Below are 22,135 nucleotides of genomic sequence, written 5' to 3'. Positions count from 1 at the left end.
GCATTCGGCTGTACACACGGACCCCATCTTTGTCCCCTCACTTACGGGTGGAAACTGGGGTTCCTTCCAGATCTTGGCAGTTGTAAATAGTGCTGCAATGAACATGGTGGGGCATATAGTTGGCACGAGGCCCAGGAAGGGTCTGAATAGAGATTAGAAAACTGAGTGTTCGGGAGCAAATGGCTGGGGGACTGGAGTCCGGTGATTCTCTCTGAGTTCTTCCACTGTCTCTCACTGCTCCCCCCGTCCCTGCCCCTACACAGCCTCCTGCATCCCCGCTCTTCCCGAGCTCCCTTCTTGCATCTGCGCTCCCCTTCTTGCTGACGCGCCTCACGCACGCCCAGTGCAGGGGCGTGATGTATGAAATACCCCGCAAACGTGCCGCGATACAACTGTGTCGTGGGTGGTACAACCAAGGGCCCGTGGCGACACACTTTTCATACTTTCCCACAGCGGCCGCCCCCACCGTTTAAACTCGGCGACACAGTGAGGTTGGTCCCAGACCTGCCAGCCCACGGGCGACAGGGCGGGCCGGGTCTCTCCGAGCCCCACAGGACACCCGCGGTTTGCCGCCAGAACCAGAGACATCCCGATCAGCTCGTTTGCGAAGTTAGACGCTATCGAACTTTAAAATGCTCCTTTTCCCAGTGCTCGATCATCGTCACCAACGTTCCAAACGTCATTCCCTGGGAAGGGGGAGGGTTTTTTGTTCATTTTGTTCTGTTGGCTTCCTTACTCCGACAAGGACACCGAACGGATGTGTGTGAAAATGGACGCAAACCATCAGCATCGCACCCGGGGCCACGCCATGCCTTCAACCCGCCATCAGGCAGAATCGGACTGTAAAAGGACCGCCGTGCGTGCTGTTTGCAAAGGGAACACTCCCTTCGAGGGATCACTAACGCCCATTGCTGAGATCAGCGCGTTGACAGGCGCACGGTTACCGTCGCGGTGATTAAAGGAGCAGGTTCTACAGAATCTGCCCGATACCCTGCCCTGCACACTCCGCCAGCTGCTTGCAAACCGTACACCCATTAATCACCCTGACTCTGAAGGAGGAGAAGCTTTGGGTACGAAATTTCAAAAAGCTCTATTTTATGAAGAAAACAACGCCCAAAGCCAACATCTGGAGGAATTCCCGTCTACAGAGGGAAGCCAGCAGATTCATCTCATGCGGGGAAAGGAGCTCGTTCCCCTGTCAGAAATACAGGTGAATCTCCGGTTCTCCTAACGCTTCAGACCCCCTTGAATCTGCAGGCCGCACACCCAAGGAAGTTCTTCTGAAAGCCTGCACCGGCCGCAGCACCCAGCTGGCCAGACGCAGTGGGTTCCCACGCCTCCCTTAGAAGTCCGCCCGTGGCACAGCGCTCAGATCCACGGGGAGGGCAGCATTTTCATGTTTCACGAGCGAGTTTGGCTTTAAGCAAACACACACTCATCCTCAGCTGGCCCGGGAGAGCACACGCTTGGTAACGCATTGAAGTCTGCGTCCTGTCATTTATAGTCGACAGTCGACTTGACCAAAGGCAAAAATCAGGCTTCCCCCTTAATACCAGTTCCAGCCCACAGAGGAGCCCTGGCTCTGGTTCTCCTCCGCGGCCAAGGTCACTGGGAAGGTGACGTGAGGGACAGGCAGCCTTGCTTTAACAGACAACAAGGTGCGGTGCCCCCAGCTCACCTACCGTTCAGTGTGCGTGTCACAGGCATCTCTTCCTTGTGACACGGACACCCTCCTTGCCGTGACGACAGTCTCTGTGCTGAGAGAGGCACATTCTTGATAGGTGTTGCATTATCTTTTTCAGAGTTAAGTGACTGTGTTCACTATGTTGTATTTTACAACCCCATGACTATTTTCCAACCCAATGCATGGGGGCGACACGGGTCACAAAGACATGCGGGTTTCGAGTGTGCAACTCAACAAAACACCGTCTGCATGTGGCACCGTGCGCCCATCGCCCCAGGTGAAGTCTCCTTCTGCCCCCATGTCCCTATTCCCCCCCGTGCCCTCTTCCACCGCCCCCACCCACCCCCCCTCTGCTGGCCACCCACCGTTGTCTGTCTGTGTCTGCCAGGGTCTTTTTGCTTAACCCCTCCCCCTCCTTTCCTCCAGTCCCCCAAGCCCCTCCCCTCTGACAGCTGTCAGTCTGCTCCTTGTGCCCAGGCCTCTGGTCCTATTTTGTTAGTTTATTTTGTTCATTAGATTCCACACACGAGTGAAATCACAAGGTCCTTGTCTTTCTCTGACTGGCTTATCTCACTGAGCATAATGCTCTCCAGGTCCATCCATGCTGTCGCAAAACGCAAGATTCCCTTCTTTTTTTTTATGGCCACATGCTGTTCCATTGTGCCGATGCCCCATCGTTGTTTGACCCACTCATCTACCCATGGGCACTGGGGCTGCTTCCTAGTCTTGGCGATTGTATATAATCGCACTGCAATAAATGTAGGGGTGCATATATTCTTTTGAATTAGTGTTTTGGGTTTCTTCGGGTGTATTTTAAGAAGTGAGATCTCTGGGTCAAAAGGCAGCCCGTGACTATTTTGCAACTGCCTGGTAGTCAGTGATATTGTGATAACTATGGGAGGCACCAGGGGGTGCTGGAAACAAGGGGGGAACACTGTGTGTCTATGACTGTCTAACCACTATGCTCTAAACCTGAAACTAACACAAAGTAATAGTGAAAGTAAAGCATAATTGAGAAAGAACAGATGGAAGGAAGGAAGGAAGGGAGGAAGGGAGGGGGAGGGAGGGAGGGAGGGAGGGAGGAAGGAAAAGATAGTGGAAAAGAGGAAAAGTTAAGTGATTATTCACTTTACCAAACTTCCACAGAGACTGTGTTAGGTAGTAAACACTCCCCACATGTTTAAAGCATGTCCTAAAGGGCAAGCACTAAGCTTTTCAGGAGGGGCAGCTATTGTACCCAGCAGGGGGCCAGGGCATAGCATTACAGGGCATTAAGCCCACTCGGGGACCTCAGAGCCCAGCTAGGGACACACTGAACGCTACAAGAGGGAAAGCAGCACGTTGAGGGAGTGTGACTCTTTCCCGCTTACAGACACGGAGTGCCGCCCAGACAGTGCCGGGACTGGCACTACTGGTGGTATGGAAAGGAGGAGACAAGGCAGAACGTTGTGTAGCCCAAGCACGTGTGAAGGCAGGGGACGTGACAGAGGTGCAGATAGACGCCATGTGGGTGCTCGTCCCCAGCGCAAGAACAGCCCACACTGTCCAGCGGCTCCACGGGAGGAGAGAGGGCCCGGGAGACATCTCCCCTCAACTCCCAGCTCTCCTCCACATTATCTCCGGGAGAAACGTGCATGGGCCGTCAAGCCACCTCAGTGGTCCTCTAGCACAGAAGCCGCAGGATGTACTCAGCACCCTTGAACCTGATTCTGATTTACCTCACATCTCATCTATGTTAACAGGAAGGCTGGAAAGGGGAGGACAGAGCGGTAGAGGCCCAAATCTTGGCGCATGGGTTCCCTTCATCTCCTCCTACGTGAAGGGCCAATGAAGGATGTGATTTCCCAAAGAACTGAAATGCCAGGTTCAGAGAGAGAGAGACGGGCAGACAAGGCATGAATTTATGTAGCTCATGAAAGACACGTGGCACCAAAAAAAAAAAAAGCACAGATTTTGACGTGTGCGCTGATGGTTGCCAAGAGCGAAGACTGCAGCAGCCCAGGCTGCAGAGGAAGCGGCCAGGCCAACACGTGGAGTCATCAGGAAGACACCGGTGACATTCCATGGGCAGCTTCCATAGTGAGGACAGGTGGAGTGTAAATCTGCCACCAAGTTAAGTAAGGAGGCAAAAAAGCGGTGTCAGTGGCAGAGAAGTTGGAGAGTGAAAGGAAGGAGAAAAATAGGACAGTTGCCAGAGACGGCCATCGGGACCAATGGAGATGGTCTTTGTTTCCATTTGCAAGAAAAGGGGGAAGAACCGGTGCCGAAGGGAACATCAGGGGTGACATTACTAGTGAGGGGGGAGCACAGGTCCGCGGCGCACTCCCCAGCACCCGGCACATGCCTGCGGGCGCTTCCCCGAGGAGGAGCTGTTGCTGCGTTGTGGCTCCTCCGGGAAACCGCCAACCGCCCCGGCCCCCCTGCTGCCGCCCTGCAGGCTGGTGCCCTCAGTGCAGCCCAGCTTGTCGTGGGGTAACAGGGCCACACAGACAGTTGGACGTTTGTCCTCATATATTAGAAAAACAACACGAAATTAAATATGTAAAAACGCTGCAAACTGGACTGGGAAAACCAATCGGGCACAAAAACACAGGTGTGGAGCCAAGCTACTCAAAAAAGAAATGGAAGTTTATAAATCCCAAGCAGGGATGATTGGGGTGTTGACAGGGGACCCGTGAAAAATCAGGAGGGAGAGGAAGGGGACAGGCTGGCCGGCCGGCGGGCAGCTGGAGTGCCGTGAAGGTGGCCCCGCCCCCAGGCCAGCAGACAGCACACGCAGTGTGTCCCTGCTCCGTCCTCGTTTGGGCCAGTTTTGTTGCTTTAAAAGCCTTCTGCCCTCACATTGTATGTTCGGAAACCTGGGTCACCAGAAACGAGGACCACAGGAACACGCCCATGAGACCTCAAAAACGCTACGGCCCTGATGGGAGCCGAGGCCTCCAAAGTCCTTAAAACTATTTTTTAAAAAATACACACCTGAAATTAATATAGTGTTCTATGCCAACTATATTTTAATTTTAGAAAAATGTAAGAGGAAATAAAAAAGAAACACTCAAGAATGGGACATGGCAGGCCTGGCTGGTGTGGCTCAGTGGATTGGGCACGGGCTGTGAACCGCAGGGTCGCCGGTTCGACTCCCAGTCAGGGCACACGCCTGGGCTGTGGGCCAGGTCCCCAGCGGGGGCCACGTGAGAAGCAACCACACAGTGATGTTTCTCTCCCTCTCCTTCCCGCTCCCTTCCCCCCTCTCTCAAAATAAATAAGTAAACAAAACCTTTTTTAAAAACAGAATGGGACATGACAGAGCTCAGCATTTTAACATTAGTCACAGTTCATTCCTCTGGAAGTGACTAAATTCCATCAGAACGTCACTTCCGGCAACATGTCCTTTAAAGAGTCACCTTATTTTTAAACCCACAAATAGAAGTTTAAATCAAAATAGCTGCTGACTCCTCAGAGGGGTAGCTCACGTAATTGACTAGACATTGAAATAAATCTAAGATGGAATAAAACCCCGATTGAGAAGGCGCTCTGGCTTTCTTTCCCTGTCCAAGTCAGACGTGTCGTCTTAGACCCCGCCCACCCCAAACAGGCTTTTCAGGGGTGCTGTGCTGGGGGGCGGGGTCTCTTACGGACGCAGTTTGCGCAGATACACAATGCATGGCTAGACACTTACCTCCCAAGCAACCTCAGCGTGTGACTTCTTTGCTTAGACCTGGCGCTGTCAAGGCAGTAGAAAGCCACCCGTGTCAGGGTTGGGACTCTGCCGGAGACCTGCTAGAAACGGCTGCGCGCTAACGCAGAGGACACTTCAGCACCTCGGACAGCCCCCACCCAAGCTGGGCCTCCCGAACCGGCGTCACAAATGCACGCGCCTCGATACGTCGTATAAAAGCAACGTGAGTGGCAAAACGACTACTCGGGCTTCTGTAATCTTGACAAGGGCCGGTGTCAGGAGAGCGGTTTTTACAGCAACTGCGTTTCTAAGTAGTAGTGCCTCTTATCTTCGGCAGACTAGGCTGTGTTCTGGGGGGAAAGCGACTGCTTCCGCATGCGGAGCAAACCCATCTTCTGAGCGCGTTTTTGGATGCATCTTTTCCAATAACGTTTCTGAGAAAAGCACATCAAAGTTTTAAGAAATCGATGCCTCATTTAGCCCTGCGACACTGGTTTAATCAGACGTTTTCACGGGTTATGTATATTTCATAAAGATACTACATACACATGCACTATATTTAAAGCGATACCGCACACACCCCTCTGTAATTGCCAAGAAAAACACACTCTCGTCAGGACTGGATGAGATTAAGTTAGATACGCTGTTCGGAGCCCTATCCGCAGCGACAATCCGCAAACGTTACATTGCGGACTTGTTCCTCTGCTCAGCCCGTCTGCTTGTCTGAGAGCCAGTCCGAGACAGGTGTCCGTCAGCAAAGGAGGAAAGGTGTGCTCCCAGCAAAGACAGGAAGGGAAAGAAAAGGACGGGCGGGGATTGCGTGCAGCAGAACTCGGGACCCCTCCCCTGGCCGTTGGCCTAGCGACACCTGCCGTCTGCCCAGGAGCAGCTGCCTGCGGCTCCCCCCCCCCCCCTGCAGAACACAACCCCGCGGCTCTAGGTCAGGTTCAAGGCAAAAAGTGCATCACTCCCGCCTGCATTGCAGCTCCGTCGTCTCTCCCGAGATTCCCAGCGGTGCAACCCTCCCGAACCTTCCCCCACCCCCACTGAAACCCCTCCTCAGCTCCGGGACCGATGCCTGAAGGAACGGTCCCTGCATTTCCCCGGGGACCTGGCCCACGGAAGTGAGGGACCTGTCTCTCTCGGAGAGGAACCCCCGTAACCAGAGCGTCTGTCTGCAAGGGATCCAAAGATCGAACCCTCCAGTGAGATCTCTACAGGATGTACACGTGTGTGCACGTGTGTGTGTGTGTGTACACACACACTCACACACAAACCACCTCTCCATCCCCCGCAAACTTTGCTCGTCTCTGTGACAGCTGCCACATCCTCCTGCATCAAACAGAACGGAGAGGACCAGGAACCAGGGAAACCTCAGTGGGTTTCCTTTCACAGCCGCCCCAGTAGCAGCGCCCTGCCCCCTCGCACAGCCTTTGTACTACAGTACAAACACTCCACAGAGAAGCACCAGGTAGGCAGTACGGCGGGGTGGCCCACACAGGGCGTGTTTAAGGGCCGCAACCTCCCACTCGGGGCAGGGGCGTGCGCTGCCGCCGCCCTGTGTACGTCAGGGGGCACTGAGGGGTCCGTCTGGGGACCTGTGCCCAGGGGCACCCCAGGGGGGAGCCCTTCCAAGGTGCTGGTACGGTGGGCAGTGCTGCCAGCCGGCCCACCCTGCATGCATGCCCCCAGGGGCCGCGGCAGGCTGCCTGCGGCTTGTCCCGGAGTTTGTCTGCGGTTTTTTTCCCCTGGGAGGAGAAGGTCTCAAAAAAAGAGCAGTTCCCTCTCTTCACCATCCTCCCTGGTGGGGGCCCCTGAAAGCACCCCGCTGGGTCCACACCCCTGGGCGCAGCCCCCTCTGGTGTCCTGCCGGAGTCTCCGGTTACTACGGCGATATGCAAATCCAACCTTTGGGACCCAGGCTTCCCGCCGCCCGGAGAGGAGCGGCAGACCCGCTGCTCGGGAAGAAGTTTTCCGCCAGCACCGCCTAAGGCGGAGTTGCTGGTCCAGGGCGGGGCAGGCGCGGAGTCAGGGCCGCCCGCGGGCAGATATGGTGCTGGGCCCGGAGACAGGTGGGTGGTTGGGCCTGGGGTGTCAGGGTTTTCGTTCATTTTTGAATTTTTTTCACTAAAGAAAATCACCCACAACCAGCAGTGTGTGCGTTGGGTGAAAACGTGAGAAGGGGGCACGAGAGTGAAGGGACAGGGGGTGCGGGGGACGGGGTGGGGGACACAATGGACAGACTCCAGGGACAGGTGGGAGGGGAAAGGAGCCCGGGACGTGGTCTCCCGCGAGTCTTCAAGCGGAAACAGACAGAAAAATCAACCTGTCAGCACAGCCAGACCGACTTCCCTGCTTGGGACCCACGGCCCCACGCCGCGAACAACCGACATCCGCCCCTCGGCGATCCCCAGCCAATTCCACGCGCGGGGTTGGGCGGGGGGGAGGCGGGCAGCGGCACCAATGCTGCTCCGTCAAGTCTCCAACTCCTGGCCGCCGCCGTGGCCGGCAGAGACCCGCTCCGGCCCAGCAGCGACCGAGACCGCCGCTCAGGAGTGCCTTTGGGCGCGCTCCTAGGAGCGCTGGGGGAGGGGAGGAGCGGGAGGGCGACCGAAGACCGTCCGACGCGCGGGCGAGCTCGCCCCTGCCTCCCCGCGTGCTCGCCCCGAGCCCGCGCCGCCCCCCACCCACCAAGAAGCTCTTACGTCTTCGTCGTCACAGTCGCTCCGTGCCTGGTACTGGAACCGGGGTCGGCCACCCGCGCCCGCGCCGCCGCCGCCGCCGCGCTCCCGGGACACCACCGTGGGCGCCTGGGATCCCAGGGGCTTGGGCCCCGCGCCGTCGTCCTCGGGCCCCTGGCCGCCCAGGAGGCGGCTCGCCTCCGGGGGCGCCGGGAAGGACCGCGAGGTGTTGATCTTGCCCGTGAACCTCTGGTACAGCGAAGCCATGGGTCCCCGCGCGCGCTCCCGCCGGCTGTCTGCTGGGCGGCCCGCCGTGCGGCGTCCTCCCGCTCGGCCCCCGCTCCCCACCCCCTCCGGGGGGAAAGCGGAGCAGGCGAGCGAGGAGCGAGGCGAGCGGCTGCGGGCCGCTGCTCCTCCGCGCGCCACTCTCGAGTCCCAGCCGAGCGACAGCCGGGCTCGGCCTCCCCCGCCCCCTCCCTGGCGCTCGGGGAGGCCCGGGTCTGGGGGCGTGTTCTCTTTCTCTGTCTGTTTTTTCAACTCCTCGCCTCGGCCACGCAGGGCCTAATCAAAGCCACTAACGGAAGAAAAACGCCAGACAAGATCAAGGGAGGGAAAAGCCTAGGCCCGGCATCGGCACCGCCGAGAGAGCGGCGAACCTCCAGGGCGCATCCCCGCGCTCCCGCCGGCCCGGCCCCCCGCGCGGCTCCTCCTCCCCACAGGGCCGGCCACCCGCCTGGTAATGGCGCCTGGGTGGCGGGCTCTGGCGGTGAGGACGGGCGGGCGCTCGGGCATGGGGTATGTGCGGCGCGACGAGGGAGGAGGGTCTCGCAGGTCGTGGGGGCCGGCTGGGAGGGGCGCAGGAGGTGAGTGCGCGCTGGGGGCTCCGCGGCCCCGCCAAGAGGTAGCACCCCACAGTGCGGGCACCGAGCGCGTGAGAGGAGGTCACGGTGGGGAGGGGAGGGGGCTTCAGGGTGGGAGGCAGCACCCCAGGCCCTTCTCCCCCGAGGGGCTGCACTCCGTGCCCACGGGCTGGCGCCCCTGGCGGGGCAGCCTGGGCTCCCTCCTGCGGGTCGCCAGCTTTCCTTCCCAACTTGGAACAGCAGCGGCCAGGGCCCCTGGGATACGCACGGGGGTGGGGGTGAGCGGACCAGCTGCAGGGCTGGGAGGGAGGGGGCTCCGAGACACGGGGCTCTAGGTGCCTCCCTCCTCCCCAACCCAGGCTCCAGGCCAGAAGCACCCCTCTCCCTGCGTCCGGCCTCAGGGAGAGGGGACGGGAAGGTCAGGGAAAGCTAGTGAGGGGGGGCCCGCTGGAGCCCCCAGAGCCACGGATCCGACGCTCCTCCCCACACACCCCCAGTGTGTGTATACATCGCCCCCCACCCCCACCTCGTCTTCCTTTTCAACACAAGCAGGCCGGGGCTCAAGCGTTTGGATACGGCAACTTTTCCTAAGCTTGCTCCGCCCCCACCCCTGCGTGGCGACGGGGGCGGGGTGGGTGGCAGTGAGAGGGGAGAAAGGACACCGAAGGGTGCCGGGTCCGGGTGGCATTCTTTCTCTCGCTGCAGTACGACGTGCTCCAGCGCCCCTGTGTGGAAGGACGCGGCCTGGCCGCGCGCTCGGCTTCCAGGCCAGGACGCAGGCGCCGGGCTTTCTCCCTCCCTCCCGCCCTCCCTCTCTCCTCCCTCCCGGCCCCGGGGTCCTCTCCCTCCTTCCAAAGGCTCTGCGCACTCTGGCTTCCTCCCTACCGCACCCCACCGCCTCCCTGTGCCGCCCCTCCCCTCTTGTCTGCATCCCTGCCCCAGGCAGGGTCTCTGCCACCCCGCACGGTGGCCAGGACGCGGGTCCCAAACTCCAGAGGAGGGCCAGGTGGGAGACTGCCCCGCAGGGACCCTGCACTGCCCCCAGCAGGACAAAGTGGGCGCTTCGCCTTTGCCTCCTCCTCCGGGGCTCCGCGGGCTGGGGCTCTGGGACTACCTCCACTCCCATGTCCAGAGAGCGGGAAGGCCGGCTCTCAGCACGCCACACTGCGGACTCCTGGCCTCAGCTGGGTCCCAGTCCAAGGCCGGCCTGGCCCCGCTGCTGCCCCCGAGGCCCTGCCTGGCTCTGCCCGTCCCTCCGCCCTCTGTCCCCAGCCTGGAGGGAGAAGCAGGCTTTGGTGGACAGTCCCCTGGGCCAGGGGCAGTTTTCTGTGTCCACCAACGACAGCCCACGCGTCCTGTGTGGTCTCCCTCCGCCGAGAACAAAGTGCCACGGTGAAAGTGCTTTGAAAACACATTTCCTTTCCAGCAACTTAAAGACGAGGGAGGCCAGTGTCCCTGCAGCTAAGAGGCTCCTTGGGTGGCCGAGGCCTAGGTGCCCCAGCGCAGGGCCAGGGGGTGGAAGCTGGCCGCCCCCCTTTGCTTTGAATACAGAGGACTCACAGGAAACTGTAAAAGTCATCACATTTAGATAAACAGAAGAGCTGGCTCTCATCCCCACCACCGCCCCCACGGGGCTTCTGATCCCCGGAGGCTGCCTCTGCTCATGGGGCTTCAAAGCACCGTTCCAGCTGCCACTGGGGCTCCAGGTCCCGGCGTTTCGGTGAACAGAGCCGCAATTAGGGGCTCACTTATGTAACGTGTATGAAATGGGTGTGTATGTGTTACACAGACTGAGAAAAAGCATTTCTGTGTACTTGGCATGCTCACGTGTTTTACACAACACAGCACTTCTAAGGAAGCAGTTCGTACATCACCATACCGTACAGATGTCTGGGTGTACGGGACACCCACAGCACCCGGGCTGCTGTGGCTCAGTGGATTGAGCGCCAGCCTGTGAGCCAAGGGGTTGCTGGTTCTATTCCCAGTCAGGGCACATGCCTGGGTTGCAGGCCAGGTCACCCAGAAGGGACACAGAAGAGGCAACCACACATTGATGTTTCTCTCCCTCTCTTTCTCCCTCTATTCCCTTCTGTCTAAAAATAAAAATAAAATCTTTTTTAAAAAATTATATTCTCAAGTGAGCTTGTGAGTATTCGAAGGGCAATTCAGTCAAAATTAAAGTCCTCTCCCCAACTCCCCACCTGAGTTTTATGTGCACTGCTGAGATTTATATTGGGGGCTATGCTCTATTTGGGCTAAACTCAAGCCAGGAATTATGGGGCAACTCATGGCCTTAACCCACTGCCAGGGAGGCTCAGGAGAAAAGCTACATTTTCTATTCAGTTTGTGTATTTGTGTTTGGGGGGCTTAAAATTGATTTTTGGAGGGGGTTATACTCAATCCATGTTCTATTTCACGGACAATAAAATTCAGGGAGACTTCAAAAAATTATTCAGGCAGTAAGATGAGCAATTTCTGTTTTAAAATATTTGGAAAATGAAAAAAACTATAAAGTCATATCAGTTGGAGGGAAAGCAGAGGTACACTTTGTGTTGAGAAAGAAATCTGAAAATTAAACCAGAGAAATGGGGGGACGGGGGTGTCTGGACAAGCAAGAGCCGCTCCAAGGCTAGTGTGAAGAAAGCAAGTTACCAGTGGAAGGCCAAGGCCAAGACGCGGCCCTGAGAGGCCCTGCAGGTGCAGTCTGGGGGGACAGCCCCTCAGGAGCTGACCTGGGAACAGGTGGGCTCCCTTCCTCCACCTGGCGCGTGGAGCGCCGCTCACAGCTCACCGGGGTGGAGGTTGGAGACTCGGCGCGCACGTCTGCGCAGGCGTCTTTGCCAGCCTCCGCGCGCGCACGTCCAAACTTACCCTGCGCATCCGCACACGGATTGCGGCGCTACTTGAGTTGTACCAAATGCAGAAGTGACGGAGAGCGATTGCAGAGAAGAGCAAGCTAGGGCATTTAAAGAGTGATGAGGCCATTAACTCGCTTGATTGCCTTCAGTGACCTTTTGAGAACCCCACCTCCACGTAAGGAGAGAGAATGCTCGGAAGAGCGGCGGAACGTCGCAGCGGGCGTTCCGGACAGCGGTAGCCCCGCCGCCGCGAACTCCGACAACCCCACTCGGCCCGGCCCTGCGCGTCCCCGAGACGCGCGACTGAAGTGCATTCCTATCCCACTTACAGGGCAAGTGTGCAAAAGTGCTTCTGAAAATATTCTGCGGATCATTTCATACCAAGATTTTAATTCCTTAATACCAAAAATCGGGTCCGCAGACCCATGTTCCTGCGTAGTTCCAGAGGATCACTGCTAGCTCCCCTGTCACTGAATGGAGAAATAAGGGCGTGCGTGTCTATTTTCCCAACCTGCAAAGCAAACAGGATGAAGTCACTGGAGTGGGGCAGGTGCTGCAAAATCTGGCGGGTCGTCCTTTTTTCCGACGACAGTGAAGGCCACTTCTGGGTCTCCGTGCAAGCTCAGCATCGTGAACACACCAAAAGCACGTTGAGTTCAGCCGCCTAAGCGGATTTTTTACTAGCTCAGAGGTTTCCTTATTTCTAGGAGAGAGTCGTATCCCACAGTTCACTTCCCCGTCTCCTCGAGGGGGAGGGGGAGGGAAGAACACGGTTTCGGGGTTTTATTTCTTTCCGAGCCGTGAAGCGCGGGGAGAGGAAGTGGCCGGCGCAGGCCACTCTGAAAGAAGAGGTCCCCACACCACAGGGCGCCAGGCTGTCTTGCAGATGTTACCCCCTGAGCTCACATAAATGGGAGGAGTAAAGCAAACAGTGGAGCAGCTTGAGAAAATACAGCGCTAAATGCACAAGCACAAAGCACCTTCTCAACTCAGCCTCACCCCACCTTCATGTGTTTCTCTCTTTCAAAAAATTATGTTTTAGCGCTGGCTGGTGTAGCTCCGTGGATTGAGCGCGGGCCTGCGTACCAAAGGGTCACTGGTTCGATTCCCAGTCAGGGCACAGGCCTGGGTTGTGGGCCAGGTCCCCAGTAGGGGGCGCATGAGAGGCAACCACACAGTGATGTTTCTCTCCTTCTCTTTCTCCTTCCCTTCCCCTGCCTCTAAAAACAAATAAATAAAATATTTTAAAAATTATCTTTTGCAAGATGACTTCCAGTTAGGGTCTGCGTACTTCTTTACAAACTTTACACACAGGAGACGTCTGGCCCAAGAAAGAAAGAATGGCCGTTCTTTGCTTTGACAAACCACAACGTTCAAGTATGAATGCGGTTCACTTTGAGCTTTCCAAATAGATACTGACAGATCAATGTGTTTTCAGACCAACATTTATCTTAACCCAACCCAAAGGCTTCCTGTAAAATTAATGAGGTTCCACTTTAATCCCCCAGAAGCCCTTTGTCTGCATTTCAGTACCGTCCCTGCGCACCTGCCAGGTATTTACGCGCCGTTCAAGACGGACGGACGGACGGCTAACCGCGCCGGCGCGGGGCGCACGTGGGGGATCAGCACGTGCACATGCAGCAGCCGCGGATGCAGCGGAACCGCTGCCGTCCACCTAGTGCGGACGCCGTGTTCCTGGGCGGGCGCGGGGCGCGGCAGAACCTCCCCTCCTTCCCCGCCTCCCCGCGCGGACACCGGACCACAGCCCCTGCCTCTTGCCCCCGATGTTTACCCTCCCTTCTTTGCCTTCGCTTCTTCACTTCACATTCCGTTTCTCTGCTCTTTCTTCTTGCAGCTCTCGGAAGACTTACAAAGCCTTCCGTTTCAGTGCCGACGTGGCGTCAGGAGCTGCCCAGGTAACCACCCTACCTGCCAGACAGGCACCCCGCCCGCCTCTCCAGACTTCCTGACGGCGCCGCAGCCTGGTCGGTCTGCAGGGTTTTCCCAGGGCTCTTAAGATCTCTGGGGCGTGACGAGCAGAAGAGGGTCCGTTGCTTTCTGTTTGTCCCCAGTGCTCGTTTGGACACAGAACCAGGTCATTCTCCGAGATGTCCCCATCCCCACACGGAGCCCACTCGCTGAACCGGAACGCGCCTCTGCCCCACCAAGCCCCCGGCGCCCCTGCCCTCCTCACGCCGCCCCCTTCTCGGAGTCCAGCGAGTCGAGTCCGATCTGCTCCCCTTCCAGGGCGAAGGGACATTAAGGAGCCTCTGCAATCGAGTGCTGACATTTTTTTAGCCGACGCAGTGACGGTGGCTGGAAGAAGGGAAAGCTTCCATCTGCTCCCTTGGGACCAGTGAGCAGCATGGCTGGAAACCGAGGCCGCGTCAGCCACGCGACGAAGTGTAAAACTGGCCAGTGGGTAGACCGGACCCTCACTTGGGTGTTTCAGCTTTGCATCATGCCCCCTACAAGCGGTTCTTAGGGTTGCGCTTCAAAGCAACCACAGAGAGAAGAGGGAAGACAGAAACAGGGTCATTCGAGCTGCTGAGTCACTGGGCCCTGCCGCGTCCTCCCGTCCTCACTCGCATGCCAATAGGAGCCGTTACCGAAGATAGAGTCTCTGATTCCACTTTCGAGGACTCCAGGTCTGAAGGGTGGAGGGGGGTGTGGTGTTCCCCGAGGACGCGGGGCAGGGTTCAGACGCGGGGCGGCTGCGTGGGCGGCTGAGTGACCCCCCCGGGGAGGCGGGGCTGGCCAGCCGGGCACGGCGAAGGAAGTTAGATCACTTGGGCTGCTTCCAGCACTCGGCTGTTGTCCGTTGTGCTGCTGTGAACACTGGGGGGCCTAGGTCCTTTGGGATTGGGGTTTCGGGGCTCTTAGGGTATATAGTCCCAGCAGTGGGATCGCTGGGTCAAAAGGTAGTTCCATCTTTAGTTTTCTGAGGAAGTTCCATACCGTTCTCCACAGTGGCTGCACCAGTCTGCAGTCGCACCAACAGTGCACTAGGGTTCCCATCAGTAAAGGAGTGGATCAGAAACTGTGGTTCATTTACACAATGGAATTCTATGCAGCAGAGAGAAAAAAAGGAGCTTATACCCTTTGCGGCAGCATGGATGGAGCTGGAGAACATTATGCTAAGTGAAATAAGCCAGGCAGCGAGGGACAAATACCATATGACCTCACCTTTAACTGGAACCTAATCAACATAAGAAAAAAGCAAAAAAAATAGAACCAGAGACATGGAAATTAAGAACAATCTAACAAGAGCCAGAGGGGGAGGGGGAAGGGGCAGTGGGCAGAAGGGTTTTCAGAAACTACTATAAACGGCCCGTGGACAAAACCAAGGGGGAGGGTGGAAGCACGGGAGGGAGGTGGGTTTGGATGGGGGAGGGGTGGGGAGAAAATGCAGACAACTGTAACTGAACAACAATCAAGTCATTTATGAAACAGAACAAAAAAAGAAAAGAGTAGGACCAGCCCGGGGACGTGGTCTTCGGCGTCACACACTGGTTCTCGCATCGGGCTGCGAGACACACGGAGGGAGGGGAGAGCGGGGCTCCTTCTAGGCGGCAAAGCGCGACACCGAGTTGCCTGGGGACAGTCAGGGCCAGAAGCCGTCTCCGCAGCTGGCCAGGGTGGGAGAAGGGCCACCTGCTTCCTGGACATTCCCGTCGGACACAAACTCGGCCCTTGGAATGAGTATTTGCGGTATGAGCCACCGAGTTTGGGGTGCTCTGTTATGGAACGCACTTGTGTCGTTAGGTGAGTAAAACGGAATTTCCATCCACACCTGAAAAATGGCACAGCCGCCCTGGCAGGGGGACCCCATTGGCTGGAGCATTGTCCCGAACACCAAAGGGTTGTGGGTTCAATCCCCGGTCAGGGCACATACAGGAGGCAACTGATCAATGTCTCTCTCTCCCTCCCTCTCTCTTTAAACCTCTAAGATCAATAAGCATATCTTGGGTGAGGGATTTTTAAAAAACGGTACAGCAAACGTCCGTGCTGATCGTCAGCACCTCACTCACTTACTCAGGAACTATCTGAAGGCCTACTACGTGCCCGTCACCGAGCTGTGTGCTAGGGATGAAACAATGAGTAAATTGGACACAGTCCTCACTTTCGTAGATTACAGCCGGCACGTCTCACGGTGGATGGGGAAGGACCCAGCCCAGTCCCCGGCCAGACTGGCCACGCCCCCCTTTGTGAGCAGATGTACTCCCCGCCTCTTTCTTGTTCATTTTGGTCCCCGGCCGGCCGTGCTCGTGGTACTAGAAAAAGACCGCTCGAAACCGCTGGGTCACACCGGAGCGCCCTGCTTTCTCGCTGCGGGAGCGGGAGCGCTGAGGAGCATTTGCGACCCACCAGCCGTGGCTCTCCAAGGGGCGTCTCCAGGCCGGCAGGGTGCAGATCCTGTAGGAATCGGTGAGAAAGGCAAGCTCAGGGCCCCGGCCCAAACTTACTGCGTCAGCACTCCGGGCGAGAGGTTAGCGCTCCTGCATCTTCATCGGCCCGCCAGGTAGTTCAGGTGGACGCTCCAGTTCGGGGATCCCCTGCCCAGAATCTCACAAGCAAGAGCTTTCCCAAAGGGCACCCCGGTCACCCCCAGGGTTCCGGAAACGTTGGCTCATTGTTGGAAATGGCTGAGCAATTGGAAATGTGTAGCAAGGAGTCTCCCGAGGGCTCCCTTTTTCCAAGCATGCGCAAAGGCCCGCCCCCCCGAATTTGCACAGAGGTTCCGGGCGGCGCCCTTCGTCCAGGGCCAGAGCCGAAGGGAGGGCAGCCGGTCCTCGCAGGCCGTTTTCCGCGTGCTCTTCCGCCCGTGCATCGAGATCTTCAAGGCTCCTCTCAGGCAGAAGGCAGCGGCCGAAGGGCAGTGACAGAGCAGACACCAAAGCAAGGTCACAGCTAAAACACCATCCCTGGTGGGGGGGGAGGGACAGGGGGCTGACCCTAGAGGTGCTTTGACTGCGCCCCTTAGCAAAGGGCCCCCCCCACCCGTTAGGACAGCAGGCTTTCGGGGGACCAGCTCTGCAGAGTGGCAAGAAGAAGAAGAAAAAAAGGCCTCACTCTCCAAATTGATTTCATTTAACAATCCTCATTGCTTTCTTAATGCAATAAAAAAATCCTTCTCATGAATTAAAAATCAATGAAGTTAATGAACATATTGAAGTGGTGAGCTGACTTTTATGAACTTAATTTTCCCGAGTCTATGCCTTCAAGGCACATTAAAATGTTCATTATAAAATCCATTTCATTATGTTTTTTTTCTGCCACCATTTAAGATTTCCTCCAAATTTCCATGGGACGTCCCTACACATTTAAAAATAAGCTGACGTGACTGTAGGTGGCCCGGCAGCTTTTCCTGAGTTTTAACCACGTTCCGCGGACCGCAAGCATGCCTTTAATATTGATGAGTAGCGAGCGATACACACACAGTAGGTCCTACCTAAGCACGAGGTTTAACCCGGGGGAAGAAAATGAACGTGGGGCCGGACGCTCTGGGACGTCCGGTGGTCTCAGGCAAACACAAGAGGTACCGAAGCAAAACCCCGACCCGCGCACCTGTGGGTTTGGCAGACCCGAGAGGCCGTGGGTTCTCATTAACGAAAAAATCCCACGGGGAGCGACACGGCGGGAACGAGAGCGCTCGGCTGTTCCTGCAGGTAATTCCATTCACTGTGCGCGGCGACGCCCCCTCCCCCCCCCCCCAGTTCTGCAGGCACGGGGTCCTCACAAAGGGGAAGAGGAGTGTTTCTGTGCCGCTGATGGCATTTGGAGCCCTTCCCTTTGGAACTCGGAGCGCTAGCTCCCCTAACAGGTCCTTACGGTTCTGTTCTGCTTGGCAGGTGAGCGGACATTGCGCGTTGCCCGAATCAGTCCATTAGTCGTGTAAGCCTGCGGTTTGCACGGGACTGTTCCCTGGCTCACGGCGAAACCGAAATCCACTCTCTGGCACAGTGGGCGGAGGTGGGTCCCCCTTCCCGTGTCATAGGTCGCACGTTGAGTCCCTGATGGGCCCCACAACCTTGACCTTCCCTACTGCACCCACAATCACTGTCAGTTCATTTCTTTATAACCCAACAATACCCAAATTTCGTCACTCACACAGAACCTTTTCAGTCCTTGCAGAAACGGTGGATGGACCAGTCACCGTTTGCAAAGGGCCACAGAGGGTTTCTTAGCCAGCCTGCTGTAAGAGGAGCTGTGTTCACACCTGTCTTTCGGGGCTCCTCGATTCCCCGCCCCCCCCCCAGCTCTGGGAGCACACACAGCCTGAAGTTCAAGTCCAAACAAGTGGTAAGTGGTGGACGGTGATCTATATAAATTCTGAGCTTCCAAACTGAGATAGTCTAATCTGTAAGATAAATATCTTTCTCGAGGGCTTAATTTACTCGGAGAAAAACAACACATCATCATTCAGTCCAAATCTACCACTCGACGGAACGCAGGATTCATGAGGGGGCCAGGAGAAAGGCTAAGGCTTCACATAAGGTCCCCACTCACCCATAGACCCTCGGGGGCTCCACTTATGCATGATGGGCACTTCCATGGAAAACCCAAAATAGGTACGAGCCTGGTAGTTCACCCACGGACCACACCTGCACTTGCTTGTCCTCCAATCAGAAGACACTGTGCACGTCAGCCCTCGAACTTCGCCGAGTCCCAGGAAGGCTGCCTGCTTGGACTCATCTCTGTGACAGAAAGCAGCCTCTGGGACAGGGCGTCTCCCTCCGCACCGCGGCAGTGACGGCGCGCCCAGCCCTCGGTTTGGGTCTGTGACTAAGGCGCATGGCGGCCGTCTTTGGGTGCAGAGCTAATGGAAGAGAAACAATGTGAGCGACCCCCGGCCTCTTCCTGTCCCATTCTGTCACTGACCTTTGGGGGAAACCGTCACTGTCACTAGGATACCTGCCACTGTGCTTCTGTCAACAGCCTCGCGGGAGAAGGGGTCTGAGACGCGGCGGCTGAGCCCTCACCTATCCCCAGATCCCGTGATGCCCATCTTCCCACTCCCCCGGACAGGACAGGGCACATCTGACCGCTTAAAGCTCGGGAGACGGTGTCCCCGAAGACACCTCCTCACCGGTCACGGATTCCGAGGCAGCTCTGGCTTTGTGCTGCCCTGCGGGCCGAGAGAGAACCCAGTGAGTCACCGAGTCAGCGCTTCGCAGGAGCCAGAGCGTTTCTGTTGTTGTTTGTTGTTTGTTGTTTGTTTCCCGGGGGAGTTCCGGGACGTTCTCCTGCGCACGCACCCTGCACGGTGGGGGCCGCGGCCGGCCCTTCCTCGGTAGCCCTGAAGCCAGCCCATCCCGTCTCACGTTTCTGCCACTGACGTAGGACTGCTGTCCTCAGGCTAAGGGTGCCTACTGGCTGAAGGTGTACAATATTTTCCAGGCGGCGGCTGGAGCCGTTTTCTTCCCTGGTAACAGAGAGTGCGAAGAGGGCGGACCCTTGTCTCTCCCCCCAGCCATGTCCCCCACCCCGGCTCTGTCTCAGGACACAGGTGTGAGAGAGAGGATTTGCCGGCTCCGACATGCTGCGGCCACGCGCGGCCACGAGAAGGAAGATCAGTGCCGGCGTGAATGCAAACCCAGAGCTCCCGCAGCGTGGATGGAGGTGCCGAATGGAAACCCGGACTCCTCCCCCCACCCACCCCCCGGGACGGAAACCCCTGGGCCTCAGCCCCTCGCTGTCAGGCATTGGCACAAAGACACAACGGTCCCTAGCAGACACCACCGGCCCCTGGCTCCGCCGCTGATGGCTCTTTGCACACGGAGAAGGCAGGAAGCATCCGTTTTCCACCAGCAACGTGAGATGTTCCGTCAGTTTCACCCACAACACAGATTCCGGCAACGTGCTATCTGTGGGAGTGGGGGGGACCACACTTCTCCTATGTACCTCACCTTCAGGAGAGTGGGGGCTGCCTCGGGGTAGTCATCCACAGAACAGGTCAGCGAGCTCGCCCCGCCCCAAGCTCTGTCGGCTGCAGTGCCTGGAGGGGGCGGCTGCAGCCTCGAAGGCCTCCCAGGTCCCTGAAGGAGGAGGCAAGCTGTCCCGGGAGGCATTCTGTACGCAGGGACAATGAAGCCACAGAGAAGGACCGTGTGTCCCCCAGCAGGACGGGGTGGGGAGCGGGGAATCACTGCTTCACCAGCTTCACAGAGTAAAACCCTCAGGTGCGTCAGCCCCCTCAGTGCAAAGGGCTCACAGACAGGCGACCTCAGTGCCCTGCCCAGGCCCCTGAGACGCACGCCCTGACCTGGGGACAGAAGGGCGGGCTGGGGACCCGTCTATCGGCGCAGCTGCGAGCCAGGAGGGGGCGGGACCAAAGCCCGGAGCGCCCAGGGGCAGCAGCGCCAGGCTGCCCAGCAGGCGGGCCAGGCCCGTGTCTGGGACACCCGGAACCAGAGTGAGGATTAAAGACACGAACCGACAGACCAGCTCTGATGGGCACAAGGGACCTGGCACTCGGAATACCCTCAAAGAGGCCCCAGCCGGTGGCTCAGTCGGTTAGACTGCCATCCTGATACACCAAGGTTGTGAGTTCAACCCCCACGCAGGGCACATACGAGCATCAACCAATGAATGCGTGGGTCAGTGGAACAACAAATCACTGTTTCTCTAAAATCAACCAGTAATTTTTTTAAATTTAATATCTGGGAAGAAACTTATTTTCAGCACAAGTATATGTTTCCATTATTTCTTTAAATAAAATGTCATTTTGGGCTTGCACGGGGAGGGGGGCAGGGGCAAGGCCTTGGAGCCTCAGCCCCGCCTGCAGAGGGCGCCCCCTAAAAGTTGTTGGCAGGAGAACTTCTCCCTGGGTTTGTCCGCCCTGCTTATCCAGGGCGCGGCCCGCAGGTGTCCGACGCCGTTCATGGAACCTGGAGGATGGCGAGGAACAGCAGGCTTCTCCAGGGGCCCCCTGCGTCTGCGGCCTGCTGTGGCTGTTCGGATCCTGCGTTTTCGGGTCTTGGCCTCCATTCCTCATCCTCACGCTGAGCTGCTGGGTCTCCCTGCTCTTCTCTGAGCCCCCCAAACCCCGCCTTCCACACCAACAGCGCCCCCGCGATCGCTTCCCCATCCTTTCCAACCACCAGGCAAATCTTGTTCCTCAGCAGCTGTTTGTGACAACCGCTGATGAGCTAATCCCCAGCTGCAAACAGAAAAGCAAGGAAACAAACGGAGAAAACCAAGCAAACCAGAGACGGGGGCCCGCGGAGGGAGGGCCGCTGGGAGACCGGCCGGCCGCTTGGGGGCGCTGTGGGAGCGCAGGAACGCAGGCTCGCCCGGGCGCCCACAGGAGCGCGGCCCTTCCCGGGAACCCACCCTTTCTGCGCTCCTGGATCACGGTGGGGCGGGGGGGTGGGGGGGGGCGGCAAGGCGGCCTGTTAGAAGGTGCTTGTTTCCTCTGAAAAGGAAGACGGCCGTTCCCTAAGAGGTTTGAGTGCTCTCAGGGATGGTAACGCCACGTCGGCAGATGAGCCCTAACTCTGTCTTCTCGTTTGTTAAAGACAGATACTCCACAGGGCTGCGGGTGGGGGGAGTACGAAGCCACCTTGCCATTCACCGTGGAGGACGGTTGCATCACACAGATGCCAGGAATTTACTGCTTCAGAAGGGGTCCTGGGTCGCCTTTGGGTCCTCAGCGGGTGGGACCCTGGGCCAGCATTGGTGAAGGCCGGCCCAGCCAGGCAGCTGCCTCCAGGGAGCCAGGGCTGACGATCAGCAGCTGCACCGGGCTGGGCGGGCCCATTCCACCGAGACTTCCACTTCTTCCTCTTCCCCCTTCTCCTCCTCCTCCTCCTCCCTTCTCCTCCCCTCTTCTCTTCCTCCTCTTCTCCCCTTCTCTTCCCCTTCTCCTCCTCTTCTCCCCTTCTCTTCCCCTTCTCCTTCTCTTCCTCCCCTTCTCCTCCTCCTGCTCTTCCTCCTCCTCCCCTTTTCCTTCTCCCCCTTCTCCTCCTCCTCCCCCTTCTATCTTCCTCCTCCTCCTCCTCCTCCTCCTCCTCCCCCTTCTCCCCCTGCTCCTCCTTCTTTCAGGATTCAAAACACTCAGAGACAGGAGGCTGCGTCACGTTAGGTGACACCCTTTCCCAGGAAACAGGAAACGCATTTGCAGCCCAGGAGAGCGGCCTGCCGACGGCCAAGCCTGCGCACTCCTCCTGCAGAATGTGAATTGCTGTTTGAAAAGCTACTTGCTAATTTGGGGTAATAACCCTTTCGATATATTTTCCAGTCATAGTTTAGAACGAGCACGTGTTTACACGCACAGGCAAGGGCCCCAGGAAGCTGGGGCACCTCCGGAGGAACTGTGCACTGATTCGTACTCTGCTGATCCGTGAATGACAAGTGTCCTTTTTCCATACATC

The 22,135-nt window shown here is 57.6% G+C and overlaps 1 protein-coding gene across 3 annotated transcripts in view; it reads right to left on the bottom strand.

Moving 5' to 3' along the window:
• Nucleotides 1–22,135, bottom strand: part of DPP6 (dipeptidyl peptidase like 6) — a 519,939-nt gene that overhangs the window by 351,126 nt on the left and 146,678 nt on the right. Inside the window, exon 1 of one of the 3 annotated variants that reach the window (XM_045837838.1) lies at nucleotides 8,066–8,372. The exons of the other annotated variants lie outside the window; for them this stretch is intronic. Within the exon in view, the coding sequence (XP_045693794.1) occupies nucleotides 8,066–8,308 (243 nt within the window). The 5' untranslated portion in view covers nucleotides 8,309–8,372. Of the gene's footprint in view, nucleotides 1–8,065; nucleotides 8,373–22,135 lie in introns of those variants that run through there. 3 annotated transcript variants of the gene reach the window in all.

The sequence above is a fragment of the Phyllostomus hastatus genome, unplaced genomic scaffold, assembly GCF_019186645.2.
Source record: "Phyllostomus hastatus isolate PE091 unplaced genomic scaffold, TTU_PhHast_1.1 phas_contig_244, whole genome shotgun sequence".
Lineage (NCBI taxonomy): Eukaryota > Metazoa > Chordata > Mammalia > Chiroptera > Phyllostomidae > Phyllostomus > Phyllostomus hastatus.
The sequence above is the reverse complement of the archived record's forward strand: the minus strand, read 5'-3'. Positions and strand labels throughout refer to the sequence as shown.